Consider the following 22,049-nt stretch of genomic DNA (forward strand, 5'->3'; position numbering starts at 1 on the left):
AGTATAAAAAAAAGCAATATGAATTACCCTTATAAATCCCAAAAATAAATCCTTTTATTGCTTTATAAGTAAGCGCAATAAAACTAGTTGGCCATGAAACAGTTATTTTAAAACAATTATAAGCATTCAGTTGCAACTTGTCAGAAATGTAAATAGGCGGTTTATTTTTACAACATAGAAAAGAATCAAAACTTTCCGGTACTTCCAAGCGGAGCGCAAAGAAAATCAACAAAATTGTTAGCATGAGCATGAAAACATTTCGTATATACGTATACGCGACGTACTGTGCGTAAGAAAAACGTCAGCAGTCTCTATAATTCTTCCGTTCTCGCTCGCATATACATGGGGTGACACTGTCGAATCTTGGTCGAAATACATGGAATGGTGACAGTCCTAGGACAAAAAGGTTGAAATCACGCATAACTTTTCATAAAGGTTAATGTACCATTCAAAACTTTTCCAAATGTTTGTAAAATTCATCGGTTACACCCGTAGAACAGGAATATACATTTGCCCTCAAATAAAAAATAATAATTCAAGCTGAACATTGCATTAGGTCCTAAGTAATATTGACAGATTCTCTTCGTCGACTTTCTCTTTGCATCCCCACGGTGATGTAAAGACATTCCCAGATATTTTCAGCACATAAATCGATAAAAGAAGCTTTTATATAGCATCCAATACGACAAGCACATCAAGAAACGGTTCGGTGAATAAGTTATTAACGAAAGAGAAAGTCGACGAAGGGAATCGATCAATGTTACTCAGGACCTAATGCAAAGTTCAGCTTGAATTGCTCTTGTAAAAAGAAAATAGTTCTCGTAATAAAATCATGCATTATGCTTTTCTGTTCTGCTCTTATCCTATGTACACTGGGCCAGGAATGCAACCTAGCGGAGCAAAATTAATAACTCCGAAACGAAGCATTTCCGCGACTTGGTGTCTTGGGCAAAATTTCTCATCATAATAAGGACCATCTATTGACATAAACAAATTGTTCAAGACTCTTCCACAAAGATGGTGCCACAATCTAACTTCTTGGGCAAAGTTGTTTATCTTGACACCAAAATATACCTCTCTCAAATTTTGATATTTTGTTTATCGAGTATTGCTTAATTTTTGCTAAAAATGTCAGTTTGCGATTTTTTGCGCTTTGGGAGATATTAAAGTTCAAAAATTGTGTTTTTTTCGTTTTTTCAACAATATCTTTGAAATTTGAAGCTTAATCCAGTATGTTTCTTCACAAAAGCTATTTATTTAATGTATTTGCATAAGAGAAAAATATAACATTATATAGTTGTAAGCAAAAAAACCAAAACAGAAAGAAAAAACCATATTTTCGACATTTTTTCTTTAACTTCATATAACTTGGAACCAATAGACTATGGAAATTTAACGTCTTTGAAAGAGCTGTTCATTTTGTCAAGATAAACAACTTTGCCCAAGACATCAAGTCTCCAAAACGTCAGAAAAAAAAGTTAGATTGTGGCACCCTCTTTGCGGAAGAGTTTTGAACTATTTGTTTATGTCAATAGATAGTCCTTTTTATGACGAGAAATTTTGCCCAAGACACCAAGTCGCGGAAATGCTTCGTTTCGGAGTTATTAATTTTGATCCGCTAGGTTGCATTCCTGACACAGTGTGCAATGTAAGCATTAGACATTTTAAGAAATTGCGCTTGGTGTTTTTCTCGCTGCTGTCCTCTGTCGCCATATTGTCATTATGAAAATGCCATTAACCTTGGAATAAAATCCAAGAAATTTCAATAAAATAATGGCTAAATAAGAGATCCGAAATGATTTCCAGTGTGCATTGGTATGAATTTATGTATTGAGATCTATTTTCAGTAAAATTAAGGTGATTCCATCAAGTTCATTTGATTTATGAAACAATCTTTTTTGTTAACTTGAATTATTTTGGAGGCGCATTTATTTAACGCTCATATTATCCCAATATACACGATAACATTTTAAGCGCATATGTTTTGGAACTTCTAAAAAGTCATTTATTTTCTTTAAGATTTTCACTTATGCCGCCATGAAACAAAATTGATTGCATGGTGATCTTGACACCAACACTCAAACCTATTTTTACCGCTAAAGATTTCCATTTGGAAAAAAAGTTTCAGGAGAACAGAACAACAACAAGCTAATTTATGGCGGTTGCTTTGATGCAATAAAAATTAAATTGGCTTTATAACTGATTTTCACCAAAGCGTAATAAAACTGCTTGGATACAATATTGCTCTTAAAGAGGCTATGAGAACCTTTTGTAGAGTATGAGGCTTTATGACAAAAGGTTTTAAGACAGCTTTATTATGATTCTCAAACATGCTTTATAAACCTTATCAAGAGTGGTCCACTAAGCTGTAAGATGATCTTATAGCGGTTATCAAAAGGTTGTGCTGGAGCTATTAATTTTATTGACGGTTTTATAAAATTGATCTCAAAAACCACTAATAGAGTGCAATAAAACAAGAAATGCTACTTGGGATGCCAATGCTTCACCGCTTAAATCAATTCCATGATAAATTAATCCGATTGCTTACTGCCAAAAGTGTTTGAAGCAACCATACTGACACGAAATATAATGCATTTTTTATTACTCTTCATATATTGTTTGCTAGATGCTGTAAACAACACAGTTATATATTGAGTACAGCTCGAATGAATGATAGTTGTATCTGTTGGGTCGTGGTTCATGGGTTATGGAATTTTCTACACCCTTCCCTCATATATCTGCCAAGCTTCGATTTGTAATTTTCCATGCGGATTTTCAATCGGAAGAGAAAAAAAAGTAGTTCACCGTGGTGAAAGCGTGGGACGAAACAAGCTCCGTACCTATCGGAGAAATGCCACCGTCACGGCACCGTGGAGCACTCAGCTGAAAGTATCATCCAACCAAGTGAAACACACATAGCAGCGGTTCGTTAATTACGGATTACATATTTTATAGGTTATGAATTTAGATTGAATCGCAGGGCCCCCGTTCCCTACCGGAAGATATCCAACAGCCATAATATAACCTTGACACGCTGCTGTCTGCAAAACCGGTTCGATGTTGTAAACATAAGCGGATCATGCTCGTACAGGCCACGATTCATCACACCTGGATTTTCCTTTGTAAAAAAAACTATGAACGGTAGGTACTAGATTATCGAGGCGCTATCGCAGTTCGTTTTACACACTTTTATGAAATGTTACAAATGAAACCAGTATGTGTCAAGCTTGGCTCGGTATTACAACGGTCAACTCCCTGATAGAACCGAACGGCAAGCGGATGCATACGGAATGTGGTTAAACTTGACTTGGCATTGATGCAAAATTATTGCAATTAAGCCTCGAAGCGCCTCTTGCTTATGACGATAGTACGTCAACTTGTTGACTTCCGTAGGGTAGATAACACGTGTTGGTATAATTCAGCATACGACAAATCCATGTAAAGCTATTTATGAGAAGGGGCCAATCGACTGTGATGGCACATACTTCACATACAAGATATATGGATGGCCTTGAACAGTCTTGTAGTCTACTAACCCACATTTCCTGTATATATGAAATAAACAATGGCTTCTCAATGCTGTGACTCCTAAATGAACTAATCTAGAATCAAAACAACAACCCCTTTCCTTATGTGTAACCCATTCTGGGACAAGGTAAATAATAGTTCTACCAATCGTTGTGTCCGTGTTATGTTCATTAGTCATAATTTCACGTTCCGTGTCCACCCTGATTACACGCTGATTATTGTTTAGGTAAATCGATGATGGAAAACTTCTCCACGCGATGGGGGCAGAGTTCTCCCAAACAACATAATTGACCATCCACCGTCAATAAATGATTGAAGCAATTTGTGAAAATAAACATCAATTATTAACCGAAAGTGCGCCTGTCCCTTGAGGTAGTCACAGCTAGTGAGTTAGCTTTTTTTTCTACTGTCCTTCTTTACAAACCACAAGTTACCAACAACTTCGTCATTGCGGGTGACACTCCGACCAGCAGTATGTAGTATCAGCCCAGTATGAGAATGAGAGTACCAAGCGTGTCATGCAATGCACCATCCTTGACCCGGACAGTTCCCAGGCCTAGCAGAAGTTGAACTTGGGATTTTTTCTATACGGATTATAGGTAGGGAAAGAAATCCGACCGTACCTTGGAACTAAATATTTAATGATTATGCGGGTTATCCTTTGCGCCTTTTACTGCAACGGAACTTTTATTCGGAATCAACCAAACCCGGTAGCATTGATTTACTATAGGAACTGCGTTGTGTCTTTTCATGTTACGTATTTGGATTTTGCTTTGAAAGTTAGTTTACTTTTGTAATTTAAAAAATATGTTTGTACGAGTTTCAGAAAAAAAAATTATTATTGGATTTTAATAAATATATTTTTTTTATAATTTTTCAGAGTACGAGATCCTAGTCCGCATTTTCAATCAAAACATATCAATCAAACAATAAGATCTAAGAATTTTTCTAAGTTAAGTTTTCGATTATTTTTAAGAAAAAAAGATTTAGAAACAAAACATACTCAAAATCCACGGCCCATACAAATTAAAAAAAATTGTATGGACAATTGTCTACGCAGGGGGGAGGGGTGTCAATAATCCCAAAAAAAAACTATCTACGTAGTTAATGAACAGCCCCTTACTCACTAGAATTTCTTATGTTATGTGATAATCAGATTAACATCATTATGTTTGTTATTGGAAACTATTATGTGCGTTCCTAATAGAAACTAAGTGAAAACATTTTTCAGTGTAGGTGTTTGGCTCAGGATAATTTTCAAACTTAGGAGTGTATGTTCGAGCAGTATTACTTGCTTTCCCTCTTCGTTTCAGATTCCCTCCTCGCTTCATTTCCTTAATCAGAAGGGGAACATCAGCTCCCGAATTCAAAGCAAAACAGACCCAATTAACTTTATCTATAGCTCTCATTCACTTTGAACCACATTTTGATGTTTAAGGATTTTTAGATTTGAAGCGAATTTACCGGATAAAACCAGAATGTTCTCAAAGTTATGTAAATTCAGAATATTCGAAATCTCGGCACACTTTCAACTCACCGCCATTTCTACCCCGATGAAGTTTATCAGCTGTTCATCGATGTGTGTTGTTGTTTACTTATTGCTCAATAAGTTTGTACGCAAAGTGCTTTTTTTACAAAATCCTCAAATGTGAGGCATTGCCCAGGAAAAGCGCAAACAGATCGTGCATAAATGATGCAGTATTCCTAACCTATCAGTAAGAAATCTGGCGAAAATGGAGGAAGCAAGTATCGGACAATCCGCCATCCGGAGTTCAAACCGCCATCCGGAAGTTTGGTGAAGAAGTTACTTTCGAGGACACATCGAAATCTGAGAGTGAACCGGAACCGGTGGTCCGAAAAGTGGACCAGAAAATCACCAAACTTAAGTCAATTTTACCGAAAAATTTGGTAAGAAGGCCATAAGTTTGCAAGCGATATGTGAGTATGGCAAGGACGAAGGAGACGATGAACACTGATATTACGTTCGGGAGAGTTTGAATCGGTGTTTGCGGCCCATGATCCTTCAACATGATAGCCAAGTACTATTTTAGTCCGATTTGTTGTCAATGCACTACTCGAAAGACATGGTAGCTTGGAAAAAAGCGAACAATGTACAATACGTGCCAAAAAAGAGGCCCGGCCAATCGAAACTGTTTTGGACCCTTCCAAAGGGATACCTACGGCAACACTTTAAGGCAGCAAATTCAATCGAAGAATTTGAAAAAGACTGGACAAAAGTGGCCAAAATTATCGCCAAGGAATCTATGCTGAAGCTCATGGACAGCGTCAGATCAAAAGTTCGCTCCATACGATTAAAGAACTGCGGATAATTTGCATCCAATTAAAAGAGAATGCTATATAGGGAACGCATATATGAAATAAAAATTTGTGTTCATTAACATAACGTTGTTTTATTCTAATAATAAACAGTGCTTATACTTTCTGGGACAACCTATAACAAAAAGTGCCCCTGATTGTAATCAAATTTCCATAATACTTCTCTGATAATTTCAGGTTTTCCAGATAGTTGTCTACCTGTTTCTAAGAATTACAAAAAAAAATTCCAAGCTATTTCATTAATTACATTTTGTATATTTCATGAACATTTTTCTGACGTGTCACTGTTGTCATCGAATAAAATAATATACTGAAATACATACATTTAACATATGATACAAATTATCATTTGGTTTACCCCTCGTAAAGGTAAACAAATAGATTGGTAGCCTTTTTGGCCACAGAGGCGCTTTTATAGCTAAAAGCTCGGTTCGCCAGCTAAGCGAAAGAGTGGATCATATTTTTAATGTAATACATTTGGTCTTGTGCTAATATTCGACACTGACAATGAGTTTTGTACTAATATTCGACTAGACTATACCACAGAAGTAAAGTTCCAGTATGGATGCCAGCTTTTATCAGGATTTACCCTCGCAATTCCCTCGAAACTCTCCTTAAATTTGTTTTGTAATACTACTAAGAATTCGATGATCCACAGAATACTCATTGAATTATACCGTTGAAATTCTTCTACTTCCAGTGAAATTCTACATACCACGTAGGAATTCTGCATAGAATTTACTTGCAGTCCTCCTCACAAATTCCTAGAATTCTGCACAAAATTAGTTTAGAATTCTAGTCAATACTCTTTTGTAATTTCTCTTAGTATACTTTAAGTATTCTCCGAAAATTTCCATGAAATTATATTTCGAATCCTTTTCTAAGCTCCGAGAAATTTCTTGGAATTATTAGCTCTAACTAACTAACTTCATTGGAATTCTTCTCAAAATTATTATGAGCTTAGTCAGAATTCTCTTCGAAACATCCTTCTAAATGATTCAAGTGAAAAAAAAGTGATCCCTAGATTCCTCCTTCAGTTCATCTCAATTTTTCCCAAAACGTTAGAGTTCCTGCAATATTATTTTCTAATTCATTCATCAAAGTCCATGAGTCTTGGAAATTTGTTGATCTTGATTATTTAAAAATCTGTGATTTTAGAAAATGTTCAATGTCCGACATATTGAATATTTATCTTCGTTCCAGATTTTTGAAAATGTATACCGTAAAATAAAAATTTTAATTTAGTTTTTTTATTTTTTATTTTTTTGTTAATAAGTTTAGATCAAGGACTTTGTAAAAATGCCTAATTTTAAAATCTGTACAAACATATATCCATGTTCCAAAACCAAAAAAAAAAAATCTAGTTAAAACCTCAGAGTTTTCAAAATATATTTTGTTACTGAAAATAAATCCTCTCTTGAATTATTAGGTTCAATAGATAAAAAATAATAACGAGGAAGATACACTTGATTGCAGAAATAAAATGTTTTGAAACCGTTGATCAATTTGATCACTGATGTTTCTCATTGTTCTTGTTCAGACATAATACTTTTTATGCCGAATGATGTTGAATTAGGATGCATTCTTTCGGCCTCAAACTACAAAAGTATTGCTCTTTAAGAAACAATGAGAAATATCAATGAACAAACACACCCCGATGATAAAATTGACCTTGTTTTAAAGTATTTAAATACAATGTTTCCTTGATACAAGATTTACAAATTTCTCTTAGAATTCCAGGTTTCCAGTTAAAATAAAATTCCCTTAAGATTCCAGATTTTACAAGTTTTTTTTAGGTCGTAGACACCCTGGAATTGTATCTTAATCAAGTTTGTTGCAACATATAACATGCAACATTGTTTTGTTACCAATATTAGGGTTTCCCTTTTACTAAAAATGTATGTGGGTACCCAGCAAGTGGGTTCAATTTCTGGATCATTTTGCATTGGTTGGCATGTAAAGATCTCAATTAAATTGTGAAATTGCTTCAAAGAACACAAGCTTGAGAACAGACACAAGTTCATGTGAGTGTGAAAACCAGGAAGAAGACGAATTCTATGATGGTATGACGCATAAGTAAACTAATTTTAAATTAATTATTATGCCTATTTGTGTGGTTGATCAATTTCATACCCAATCAAAATAGTCGATTTTGGAGATCTTAAAACGATAGATTCCTATTATAGGTCCGTCACCACAGTGCCATTAATTAACCGATATATATTTTTGTAGAAATAACTGCGATAAAATGTGATTCGAAGTAGCAAACTCACTGATAACAGCTAACATCCAAAGAGTTAATATTAGTTTAAAAAATCGAATGAAGCTGTCTTGAAATTTCACGCTTGTCAAGCTCCCTACATTCTCAAAACATATTTCAGTTTTAGTATGATACAAAAAAGAGCTGAAGACCGAAAATAGTTCTCTTATCCTTATTCACCCAATGCTGATGAAAATCATATACTATCGTGTTTGATTTTAATTGTTTGCATCGAAACAATCATGCTTAGTTCCTTATAAAGAAGATAATTGCTCCATTACATCTTCTATATTTCCATCCAACTGTACTATGCCTCAACGGTCAAACGAATCGCGAACACATACGGTAGTAATCAGTGGCTATTCATTTCACCATTCAGTCAGTCACTCAGTCAGTGGGTTTGTTTTTCCTCATTTATTCATTCAATGGACTATTGAATTTCATTAGCTCGTAAACAAACGGGCCTCCTCCACCCTTTGGAGAAAGCCGTCCGTCATTTGTGCTTCTGTCTAGTCCGAACCAAACGAAAGAAGAAAAATCGTCGACCGAAACCGATTCCATCTAATCCCACACTGCTGCTTGGGGTTTGGTACTCATCGTAACCGAAATGAAATAATTGTATATACAAATCGTAACAATTTATGAGTGGCCTAAGGTGTGTAAACACTAGCTTCTCACATAATCAGTGCTTTGTACCGTGTTTGCGGTTATGCCATTGCTTGCAAAGAACACCCAAGTGTAGACGATTTTGGGGAGTAGCAAAGTCAAAACCTGTATCCAATAATGACGCGTGATTTTTAATTTAAACAACACCTACCAGCTGGAGCCTTCCTTAGCTCAGTCGGTAAAGGCACAGCTACAAAGCAAGACCATTCTGGAGGTGGCTGGATTCGATTCCCGGTCCGGTCTAGTAATTTTTCGGGTAGGAAAATTTCTCGACTTCCCCGGGTATGATTATACTTGCCACACAATTATACTAATACAAAAATGGTACAGGCATCGAAAGCTCCCAACAAAATTAAACTGTGGAAGTGCATATAGAACTTTTAGGATAGGAACTTTTCATATGTATACAGACAACATCGTATTGGTGAACAGGGTATGACTTCCACTTTTAATGATCTATCTCATAATGGAAATAAAGAATCATTACGAAAGTTACTCCACCAAGCATGGTAAATTAAAATAATTATGTCAGCATTACCAGACGGTGACTTTTTTGCAGGAAGAAGACGTACGAGCGTTACATTACGGTCTACGGTTACTGTATCCCGCAAAACTTGCAAAAACGTACCTGGAAAGAGAGGAGAAAAAGGAAAGGATTAATTTTATTGATCGATGAGGTAATATATAAAAAAAAATGGAAAAATACCAGCTACTGTAAATAAATGATCGAATTTAATTTCTTTACAATGAAACAATGTAACAACGGGAATGTGAACACAAATACGCCATCGTTCAACGATGACGACAATCAATGGCATGTTTTTAATGCATTTCAGCATATCCGATAAATGAAACAACCTGGACAATCGTATCACAATAAAATCTTGACCCGGGTATAATTTCCGTCTAATGATACCCATCACGCAACGCTTGTTTACCTGTATTCGAAAGCATTGCAACTTTTATTTTCACCCGTTGCACTTCTGCAGTCCAGTTGTTATTTTGCTATTTCCCACCACATTCAGAATGCATGTCAATGTCTAGGGCGAGGAGATTGACGATTCGTTTTACTTTTCCTGATGTCAGGTATCGATTGTGTACTTGTTCCTGAGATGGTCACCATGCATGCAATATTATCGATAACATATGCAGAGGTGCTACCATCGGTCATTTTATGAGTGAATGAATATAAAAAGTATGAAGTATGAGTGCTTCATTCTGTAAAAAATATTTGCTATAATTAAAACCACCCTCCACTAATTCCGAAAAATGAGGTTGTGCAAAAACTGGTAAAGATTGATTTGTGTATGAATTACTATGGAAGGATCTTACTTTGGTTCTAGTTGTCCAAACGGTGTAAAATCAAATATGTGGCTACTATGACCATGCCACCTTTAGCTCAGTCGGTAAAGGCGTAGCTATAAAGTAAGAACTTACTGGAGGCGCCTGGGTTCGATTTCCGGTTTTTCGGTTTGGAAATATTCTCGCGATTGGTCAAGGCGACGATGCATCGAGTGATGTGCGTTATTCGAGTATCGGGGATGGTTCTCCCAGCAGCTGGTGCAATTTCGGTTCTTTTTATTTTTTTTCCTTGATTTGTTTTCCGTCGACCTTATTTTCCGTGTTGAGCACCAATGGTACCGACCCCAGGAAGGCATCAACTCATGAACCGGAGACCAACGGCTTTATTTCCCTTTCGAAGGCGTGATCAGAGATGTTATGCCTCAGAACATCCCGGCGGCGCCGACTGGGATTGAACCCAGGTCTGCTGATGTGAGAGGCAATCACGCTTACCACTACACCACCGGCGCCGCTATAATCGTGGTCCATTCACCTCTTTCTCGTTGCGTCATCCATCTGCACTCCACTGTAGATGGTCCGCAACAACTTCCGTTCGAAAACACCACGTCCTCCACGAGCATAGTCCAGATCTCTTGCCCTTGAGGACCACCACTATAATAACACTGCAAAATTGGGCGACTACGGTGGGCTGGGCTCGTCGATAGAATGCCGGACGACAACCCAGGGTTCTCGAAAGCAACCCAACAGGAACTAGAAGAAAAAGCGCGCAGCTAGCAAGATGGATCGACCCAGTAGAAGGCTACCTGCGGACCCTTCGCAGACTACTATTTGAATCAATACCACACTTTTCACTCTTACTGCACATTTAGAAAATTTAACGCTTTTAGCGCTTTATAACTAAGGACCGAACATCAGGGACGTAATTTTGATGCTTGGCCTACGAGCTTTATTTGTTAACTTTGTTTTGGTATTGGTAAAATCATTCGCGTTGACGATGACTCTGCAACTATTCACTCCCATAGGAAAAACCCCGTAAGCAAATGTCCAATTTTGTGGAACATAGCTCGCAAAAGCGTAAATCACTCGTAGAATGAGTAATTTTTTTTTCAAATAGGATTAAACGTCATTCATATTTGAGTGATATTTACTCATATATGAGTGACATTTAATCATATTTGAATAAACATTTACTCATTCTATGAGTGACTTACGTTTTTTTTGCGAATTTGAGTGATCGGGATTTAAATATAAGACATATTCATTTACCGTATAGGCCCTTCGAAAAACTATCAAGCCGAACAATACATTAGGTCCTAAGTAATATTGATCGATTCTCCTCGTAAACTTTCTCTGCCGTTAATAACTTGGCTACAAATCCGTTTCTTGCCGTTATTGCCGTATTAGATGCTAGATAATACCTTTTTTGATCAACTATGAGTTGAAAATAGCAGGAAGTGTCGATACATGGCCGTGGTAATGCAAAGAGAAAATCTACTAAGATAATCTGTCAATGTTACTTAGAAGCTAATGCATTGTTCGGCGTGCTATTACTTGACTTGACAGTTTGTTATATGTGTGATCGTGGGATGATCTACTTGGCTTTTATTTTTATTGTAAAAGCATCGTGATTTATGTTAAAACTCTGTCTCTTTCATCCTCATCAGTTGTTACGCCGAAAAGTAAAAGTGACGTCAAAAATGTGGTTACGTATGAATGATAAGGAGTGAAAAAAGCGCGATTTCACATGCCGATCCTTTGTATATCGAGGATCGTCTTCGATAGGACAGTTTTTTTTTTATTGGGTAATCAAGCTTAGTTTTCAAGACTTGACCCATTTGAAGAAATTTTGCTTCTATCTTTGACAATACGGCAGAAGAACTAGCCTATGGCAACTTGAACACTGGATTTCGTGTGTATTGTTTGAAGATAGTTATGGAATAAATGCTGCGACGTGTGCGCGTAGATAAAACCGCGTAGTAAACCGATTGAATGAGTAAATCCGTTTCGAACGAAATATCTGAATTATGGAGGTTACGAAAACCGCGCGAATTCCGAAAGCCGTGCGAGACAACAGAAGCGAGAAAAAATAAGCCTTTTATTTTAATTTAAAGAGTACCACCAAAATAAATGTGATAGCCTATGTTGACAAATTGATTAATTTTGGCTTCCTCCCTAGATATTCTACTTATTTTACTAGATTACTATTAGATTTGTAAACTTGACCCACATTAAAACATAAATTTATGATGCAAGCTTATGACATCATTTTATCTTAGAAGCGCATTCCAACAATCTTTTTTTTTAACCAGTTTTATATTGCAGTAACCTGTGTAGAACCAAAATGATTGTAGTCGACTATACAAAATGTTACTATAATTATTGGCCCATTTATGGTCCCTATAGAATGGCCATCACAACTGAACCGTGCATCGTGGCCATTTCCATCTTCCTTATCGCATTTTAAATACTGCATCATCTTTCGCATTAAACCTCGTACTTGCCAGGGAACACTGTACCTTATATACCCGGGTAGAAACATGCACGTGACAATCGCTCACCAAGCTCAAGTTCGAAAGCATACCTAACAGTAAATAGTATGATTTGCGGAAGCTTGTGCATTGCCCCGACTACTTAATTCACGGTCAAGCTAGCATTAACTGTAGCAAATGCGTCTACTATCCACCGCCACCGCCGTCTCGGTTGTTCATCCACGATGTTGAACGAGAGCAGACACGGATATTATAGATTAGTGCTTATACTGTCACATGAGAATTATTTGCAGTTAGCAGACAACCCGTCATTTGCCACACGTTTGTATTTCCTCTGTTCTTTTTTATAACTTCAATGTAGACTCCTAATAGTTCATGTTCATACTCAGGCTATCTACACCTGTAAGGATTGAGCAGCCTTGAACTTGCTGACCGTCATACGGTCATATACACCTTTACTGCTATTAAGTTGTTCCACTAAAAGCGGCTTGTTCTAACAAAATCACCTGCTCGTGTTTGAATACGACACTTTGGAGTAAAAGTGAAAGGCATTGCTGTTGTTGCTAATTTTAGAAGCATGTGCGGTTCACTCCGATTTGAACATGCGATCATGATGTGTTGCAAAGTAACGACCAGCACGTAACTTACAAAATACATTCATAAAAATATTCATTCAATGTTCCTTTATCATTGACGTCCTAGCGAATTTAAAATGCAACATTTTTTCACTAAGTAGCATAGCTGTACAGCATTGCCGATAAATGATACATCAATCTCCAAGACAACCACGAAGCTATTAGCTTACCAAGCCAGAAACTAATCAGAAATCCGATTTCACCACCGAAGAGCAATCGATAATAATCATTTAGTTCGGATTCTAGATCAGCCAAACCTAATCCGGCTCCGACAACTCAATGAGATCGAAATTGTTTAATTTATCGCTTCATTACTCGTTCGATATCAACGGACGGATAATAAATACCGGTTCGAGTTTTCCTAAGGCACTCGTGTTTTGCTCGAAGTACTTATACATATCTATACATATGTGCATAGCGAATTATAAATTTCTTAGGAAGACCAATCAAATGTGAAGGACGTCGAACGTTGCGTCACCATATTTGCTGATATTCTTATTTCTTTCAATAGCAGCAAGATAACGGATACCAATGTTTGGTTAGGAAACAATGTTTTGCTCAATGTTAGGATTTTTTCAATTTGGGATTTTTTTCTTTTCTATAAAACAAAACAGTATTCATGCTTTTTACAAACTTTACTATGACTCGGATCACTTGATACTACAATTCAAACAGTTCAACGTTCATTGCAAACACTGCTGAAAAGCGCTAACAAAATCTTCTGCAACCGAGCTTGCTTCGGCGTCCTTACTAGCGAGACAATAGCTAGAACGGCCTACGATGAGATCATAGTCGGCATTCAACTGTACGTACATGTTTACCAGTTGTTGGTTAAACGTCTGGATGATGCCATTGGATTGGCTGAAGAACTGCGGATAAACGAAATAGTTGATTGTATATGTGTTCTACTGATTACCACTGATTTATGTATGGATATAGAGTAGGTGTTCAAATAATACTGGTGTACCTATAGTTGCGGTAAGGGGCTTATGCTAGAGTAATGATGATCCAGATGACAGATACATTTATTTTTCATAGGTATCTTTCCTAAAATAAAGTAGATTTGCATACTGCAAACTTGAAATTAACACAAAAAATACCGAAACAATTAGTTTTCCTTGAAATCTTGACTCCTTTGCACCTATAGTTACCGACGAACTAAAGTTGTGGTAGTGTACTTATAATAGTGGAATTCGTAACCTGCATGATAAACTAGCCAACGGCTAAAAATTACGGTAGTAAATTTAAAAAAAAATGAGAAAAATCACGTTTAGCTGTTGAGATTTCGGTTAAATTTCACAGAAATCTGTGAAATAATTTTAATGTGTACATTACTTATTCATAGCGGCACCGGTGGTGTAGTGGTAAGCGTGATTGCCTCTCACCCCAGCACCCCCTGTGGAATCTCCCGTAAGCTTGGAGATTTAAAAAAAATCCTTCTAAAATATCCACAAATTCAGAATTTTTTCGAATTGTTATCGAAATGCATCGAAATCTTAACATTTATTTCATAAACAGGGTGTCGACTCAATGAAGAAAACCAAATTCCCTGATATTCCCTGATTTTCTGGTCATTTTCACACAAAAAATCCAGGGAAGTGCCTACCCGTTTTGGCAACATGATCTCATCAGCCATTACTTTCCTCAGATAGGTACACCCAACCGGTGGATGTAAGATTCGCTTACAATTATGTGGGATTCATCATCAGAGGATGTAAGTGGAGACCGCATGAACCGAGGATGCGATATACCTAGCTGCGGTCCGATGTAAGAAAATTGGAGACCGAAAAATGTGGAGTTGTATTAGTGAGTGAAATTAATTATGTCGAAAAAAAAAATAGAAAAAGGGTTGCCGACTGGACTCGAACCACGGACGTTGCGACTATCAGACCTGTGCTTTCTCCACTGCTCTCTCAATGCTTCTGAATATGGTCAGCCAAAAAGCAAACATGAAGCGCTCATTTTCTCGCATGCTCGACTTCGTATGCTTTTTCTGCTGGAGAGATTCGAGATAAGTGTGTGCGTCGTTCTACAATGTTCTACAATGTGCGTCGTTCTACAAGCTTACTGGTACCTTTAGTCGAAAGCGTAGATGCAACACGAAATAAAAATGCTCGACTTCGTATGCTTTTTCTGCTGGAGAGATTCGAGACAAGTGTGTGCGTCGTTCTACAATGTTCTACAATGTGCGTCGTTCTACAAGCTTACTGGTATCGTCGAAAGCGTAGATTGAACCCGAAATAAAAATGCTCGACTTCGTACGCTTTTTCTGCTGGAGAGATTCGAGACAAGTGTGTGCGTCGTTCTACAATGTTCTACAATGTACGTCGTTCTAAAGCTTACTGGTATAGTCGAAACCGTAGATGGAACACGAAATAAAAAAAGACAAAAAACCATTACATCGCCTGCATGGTCAATTTCTAACATTCGTTGCGATGTTCATGAACAGAGGATTATAGGAAACGGAACTAACATTCATTGTAATAGATTTTTGGTTTGCGTGTACTAGTGATTTCTGGAGAAAAACCCGAATTTATCCACCTATGGTGTGATCAGACCCTTCTTACTTATTCAAGTTTATTTATTTTATTGTCATTATCAGTGACCAAGCCCCCCACCCCCGTGTCATCCAGTGACGCTACGCCGCTGCCTGGGGGTACCCGGAATATATTCGGGTGTAGTCTATTTGGTGAGGCTACCAATCTCCTTATCATCGTATTTTAATGTGATTTAATGGGTTTTAATTCAATTCATATTCAAGCAACTTCCCCGGGGTACCCGGAACATGTCCAAGTGTGTCCAATGTGGTCTGGAACACTTAACACGACTTGCATTGATCTTATTTTTGAATTCTGTAGTTATTTTTATGTGTCGCATGATGGTTTTGATACGTTTTCCGTTAAATCCAGCGTGAAGGCCCATATTCACCGGATCTTATTCCGGCCATATCTCCGGAACCGGTTCACCGATTTCAAAACCGTTCAATAGCGTTCAATAGGACCCCAAGACCTATCATTTGGCGCCGAGTTTGTCCAAATCGGTTGAGCGGTTCCTGAGAAACGTGAGCGCATTCATTTCGTTACATACACACACATATACACACATACACACATACACACGTACACACAAACACACAGACATGTTCCGATCTCGTCGAGCTGAGTCGAATGGTATATGACACTCGGCCCTCCGGGCCTCGGATCGATAGTCCGTTTTTCAAGTGATATCTATACCCTTCTTTGTAAGAAGGGTAAAAAACATGAAGAGTGATCCAGTACAATCTCAAATTGAATAAAGATTTCGATATAGGGGAATTTACGTATTCTCGGCAATCTAAGCAGCTTCCGCACTTCTATTAACATTTTCTCAGTGTCACGCACACATATGACGTGTCTGTTTGTTTACATTTATCTGCTGCTAGCTATTCTATCTATTCCAATCGACAGAACTGTCCAAAACGGGTAGAAAACGTTTTTAAGGCGCTCCAAACTTCTCAGGTGAGTGTGACTATTGTCGGCATCCTCTTTTACTTCGGTAACCTTTCCGTTTAAATTTTGTGTTAACCAGCTGTTCTATTATCGGCAACTCGAAATCAGCCGTATTTTCATGTGCTTATGTTTAATTTGAAGAAACACCTTACATAACAGATTTTCTCAGTCGTAAAAATGTATTAGGATTGAAGCTGAAAGACTAACGACTCGTTTAAATACATTCAGCGAAGTGTTTTAGTGAGAAAATACAGCGAAAATAACGTTTAAATTGTGGTTGCCGCAGTCGATGGCTGCCGAAGCCATCATTTACCCTAGTTTATGGAATACAAAAAAAAAGAAAAATCGAGTTTCCAAGAACGGGAAGACACGATATAGCGGTGATAGCGATGTGTGAAGTAAACTGCAACCATCTCGATTAAATTCTACGATACTACACAGCAAAAAATTAATTTTAATATCACATCAATGTGGATGCACTTCAATCGTTTCGAAAATATGGTGTAATATTACTTGCCAAAAAGGATAAAATTATCATTAATACAGTGCATGACCTGACATTACGCTGCTCTTACTGCATTTGTTTATTGCTGTGACCATAAAAATTACATGAAATTTTCGGCATGATTGAAGTGCATCCTCTTGGATGTAATATTAAAATTTATTTTTTGCTGTTTATGATATTAAATGAGGTCCTTGGTATGGCAATTTTCTTACCCTTAGAAGTTCTTTTTTGACTGTTTCAAAATTCAACGCTAGAGGCAGAAATTCATCTAGTTCTCCTACATTTTACTTACTAAAACTTCACTGAGAAGCTAATTTTCCGAGGTAACCAGGAATATAAAATAAAACCACTCTATGCTGTAAATACAATGCTTATCTACGTACCTTTGAATAATTTTTCAATCATAGAAGTACTTCTTCAAGTAATTAAAACAAAATCCATTCAAGCAAGACCATTATCCTAAATTCTCGTTTTGTTGATTCTCTGAACTAATCAGGCTGTTATGAACACAATAAGGACCAATAACTACAAGTATTCAGAAAATAATCTCCCTCTTCTTTTAACTCGAAGGTTAAATTTTCTCACACGCAATTAGGTGTGCTATTAAGAGACGCACAAAAAATAACCCTTAATTAGAGTAGTTGCAACATCCAGTTCGCTACTCTTCCTTAATTTGTTTTCCGTCGATCTTGTTTTCTATACTGAGTACCAATGCTACCGATGCCGGGGAGGCAGCTGCTAAACCTGGACCCATTAACTCATGGACCTTGGACCAACGAAGTTCGCAACTCTGTTTAAAATTTGAAATTAACAACCATGCTCAAACTACACAGAATATATAAGTTGTTTGAAACAAGCGAAGACAGACATACTTTTTAATAAGATTCTGTGACTTAGAAATATGTCCCTGAATTTTAATGAAATACCAAGAGATTCACTGATTTTCCAGGTCCAAAAATGAATCCCTGATTTTCCAGGATTTTTTTTTTCAGATATTCGACACCCTGATAAATCTAGACACTTTTAAAAGTTCGTTATCAAGGCCAAATATGATCCAAATGACACGTAATCACACAATTATTATGTTGCCAAGTGGATGTAATATTGAATAAAAGAATGAAATTATCGGATTAAAGGTCTGTCTGGTATTTAGTGCAATACGGTATCAGAATTAGATTATAATCATTGTCAGAAGGCTCATCTATAGGATTTGGTCACAATTTTGGAAAGGTTGTTAGATTTATTTTAGAATACTCTTCAGAATTTCTTCGCAATTATCACCAGAATTATTTTCAGAGTATCCCTAAAATTATGTTTAAAATTCTTGTCGATTTTGACTTGAAAGATTTTTTTTGCTCAAACTTCCATTGACATTTGTCTTAATATTCTGCAGGAATTCATCTGGATTCTCTTCACAACCCTTGTGGAAATTTCCTCAGAAATTCTGAGAAGAACTACTTATGCATATTATCCATATTACCATATGCGTAATAAAAAAAAGCGAAAATATTTAGAATGTTTAAACTTTTTTATGGCGCATACTGTATTGCTACTATTCCTTAAAAATTATCCTCAGCTTTCTATTTCTTCCAAAAAATGATATTCTTCTTAGAGTTCCTTTGGAACTGTTTCAAGATTCATATTCTTGAAATTCATGCCAGGAGTTGTTTGTAGTTCTTGTCATAATTTTGGAATTATGTTTATAAATCCCTTGAAATTGTTATTTGAATTCTTCTAATAGTTAAATAAAATTAATCTAAACAATTCATTTGATTATGATGATGATGGTTCCACCTATTACCCCTACAAAGGTTTGAGCTGGACGATTTATCTTTAAGATAATTAAATATGACATTTTAACCAGGTTAGCATTTGGAATACTCTTTACAATTCCAATACAATTCTACTCTTCCATGTACTTTTACTCATAACATCTTTGGAATTCTCGCATAGCCCATGAAATCCTTTTCAGAGTTATATTGAAATCGCCACGGAATTCATTAAGAGGAAGCTTCCCGAACAAAGCTGAAGATCAAATTTTAGTCAAAATTTGCTGTTAAAATTTGACTTATTTTGAATTTTCCAGATGATCTCATTTTGGTTGACTTGCACACAGCAAAAATGAGAGCAAAATGTTACACTGTTGAATCAAACGGAAAACTAATCCGGCTTTCAATGAAATCAATTTGATTCCTGATTTTGCATTCATATTAACTGAATACGGACCTGGCGTAAATGCTTAGCATTTATGCAGCTCACTCTGAAAGACTTGAGCTCAAATCTCACCCGGGCATGTTACGAACAGTCTTGTAAGCGGTCACGGTAGTCGACACATTTTCAGTGATAAGCAACTGCCTTTTCCGCTGACACTTGAAAAACAAGCTATCATAGTACAGAACCAAATTAAAATGTCATATGACAGGCTCTGTCATACGACACTGTCGCCGAAGACCTTCACGAATGAATGAATGATGTTGTGCTAGTATGAATTCTGAAAATAGCATGCAATGATTTCCTAGTAATAACAGTTCTGATTTGAAATGGTTTAACTAACACCAAATTGATGAATTAGAACGAAATCACACATGTCATATGATAGTTATTTGAAAATTTTCTTTTTGCTCGAATGTTATTTACCGTTTGTGTTGTGTGCGGGTTACGACGTTAGAGCATGAGTGTACGAATACAAACGAACTGTCTCGCACAACAACGAAGCGAGTGTAGGAAAAAAAACGTCAATCGTTTCAACCGTTTGAACCCTGGTCACGAATGACCTAAAATGTGTTAACAAAATAAATAAACAATAATCGTTAGTTCAACGACAGATGAACTTAAATTAAATTTTAAACGAGACGTAAGCAGCAAAACATTAAGTTAAGTTTCTTTCCTTAAAAAAAAATTGGCTGCATAATGAAAGCACAATATGATATCAGACTTCTGTCGCGACAGTTGAAATCAAAATTAGTTTTCATTAAGATAGGAACTGCAAACTTTAATATCGATTTGCTTTAATTTTGTTAACCCACTTTGCTCGGGTTACGACTCATCCGTTAGTGATACGTTTTGGAAAATTTACAGACAAATCTATTGTCCAACTGTCGGATTGGTCGCACCGGATCACCAACGGATGCAATGTGCGTGAGCATTTGAGTAATTTCCTGTAGATATCAGGTGAAATTTCCGAAATATTCTCGAATCTCTAATATTTCAAAGTGCATAAATCATCTTAATCGTACTATTAACTTACCGCCGTCACATGAGAATCTGCAGCGATACGCGTAGTAGCCAAGCTGTTATCAGTCACCCCAGTCAAAAGTCCATTGAGCAATGCCAAATAGTATTGCACATCGGATTGTATGGCTGTTGCCACCGAAATCTGCGTCTGCATGGGTGCATTGAAGTCGAAGTTTGCACCATAGATACAGCTCTGTGTTGACCCGAGCAGTGCCGCATTTCTATCGACGAACGGTTGAATAAGCTGACTAGCACAAATGGGTAGATTAGTCTGTTGAATCATTAGCATCCCGATAGTTTGCATTGCTTGGTAGCCCGTGGCCAATATGTTGCTAGTCGTCGTTAAAATTTGGTCGCTGAATTTCGATCGAAATCGATCCAACTTTGAAACGACCATGTCAGTTTCCGAAGATGCATTGGCGAAATAGCTGCTGGAGAAAGTGTTCACAGCTGTGATGTCTACGCCAGCTGATGTTCCCAGATACAAATCGGTAAACCCGTTGATGGCCTTGATGAAATTGGTCACCGAATTCCTAACTGGATCATATAGACGGTTGGTGGTCGTGGTATACGTTTCCGGCAATAAGGTCACTGCGTTCCATGTTTGACTTAGGATAATGTCTAGATTGGTGAAACTTGACGTTATTTGTGAAATGTATGCTTTTAGTCTTGTATTGGATGACTGTAGAGCCTCCACAGCTGTGCGAACGGAAGGTAGTATGGTGTTCTGCTCGGTTTGTTGAAGTTGATCTATTATGGCAGTAAACTGGTTCAAAAGAGTTTCAGGAATATTGGCCGATATAGATGACGAAGGTACTGGCTTTAGCCCATATAAGGAGATCAACTGTGGATAAATCTCAAGATTCAAAATTTGGGAAATGTTTTGTAGAGATGCACTTGTTGCACTGATATCCAGTGATAGTCTAGTTTCAAAAAAAGATTCCCATAGACTACAATTGATGTCAGAAATGAAACTCAGTGCAGTTGAAATAGTATTGTTGATTTGGACAAACTGGTTGTCTATGTTAGATGATTCGTTTTGAGCAGCATTTTTGATAGTCGAAAAGATGAACATCATTCGAGAGCTCAGCCCGTCATAGGTTGTAAAGAAGCTTGCTGATATATCGTCTAGTTGCAGTGTAACAAATGCTTCATTTCGGAGAGGCCTGACTGTTGACTGGATGTAGCTGTACGTTGTAATGGCATTGCTGCAGCTTGTTGTGATGGTTGTTGATGGAGCGTAGAACCCAGTTACGGATAGACCAAAAAAGGCAAACGATGGCTGTTGAGAAATAAGGATCAGTTTGCTGGATTAAATTTGAAGCAACCTTCAATTCCAAGTACTCGTAATTATAAAAAGCTTTAATTTTTTTTTAAATCTGATTTGGACTTGATTATTAAGCAGAGGTTCTCAATATGATTTAAAAATTTTAAATAATCGCTTTTCTATACAACTAATGATTTAAATCAGATTTTTGTCTAGTTAAAATTATCCGAAGAGCACATGTGAAGATTTCAATTGCCGACTGAAAAACATTATCAAAGTCTGAACGAGAGTGATTGCGTTTATTAGATAAATTATTTTGAGAAAGTTTTGTGTGAAAA

General features: G+C 36.9%; 2 protein-coding genes across 7 annotated transcripts in view; both read right to left on the reverse strand.

The window, feature by feature from the left end:
• LOC135697833 (phospholipid-transporting ATPase VD) overlaps positions 1-22,049 on the reverse strand; it is a 169,158-nt gene that overhangs the window by 20,461 nt on the left and 126,648 nt on the right. The window lies entirely within an intron of this gene.
• LOC135697785 (uncharacterized) lies at positions 13,831-21,756 on the reverse strand (the record flags this gene model as incomplete). The annotated part of the gene is made up of 2 exons (XM_065217598.1): positions 13,831-14,086; positions 20,458-21,756. Coding segments are annotated over 2 exons (1,485 nt in total), but the record flags the coding sequence as incomplete, so codon positions are not given.

The sequence above is a fragment of the Ochlerotatus camptorhynchus genome, unplaced genomic scaffold, assembly GCF_037179485.1.
Source record: "Ochlerotatus camptorhynchus isolate MF236.1 unplaced genomic scaffold, CSIRO-AGI_Acam_v1.1 ptg000078l, whole genome shotgun sequence".
NCBI classification, from domain to species: Eukaryota; Metazoa; Arthropoda; class Insecta; order Diptera; family Culicidae; genus Ochlerotatus; species Ochlerotatus camptorhynchus.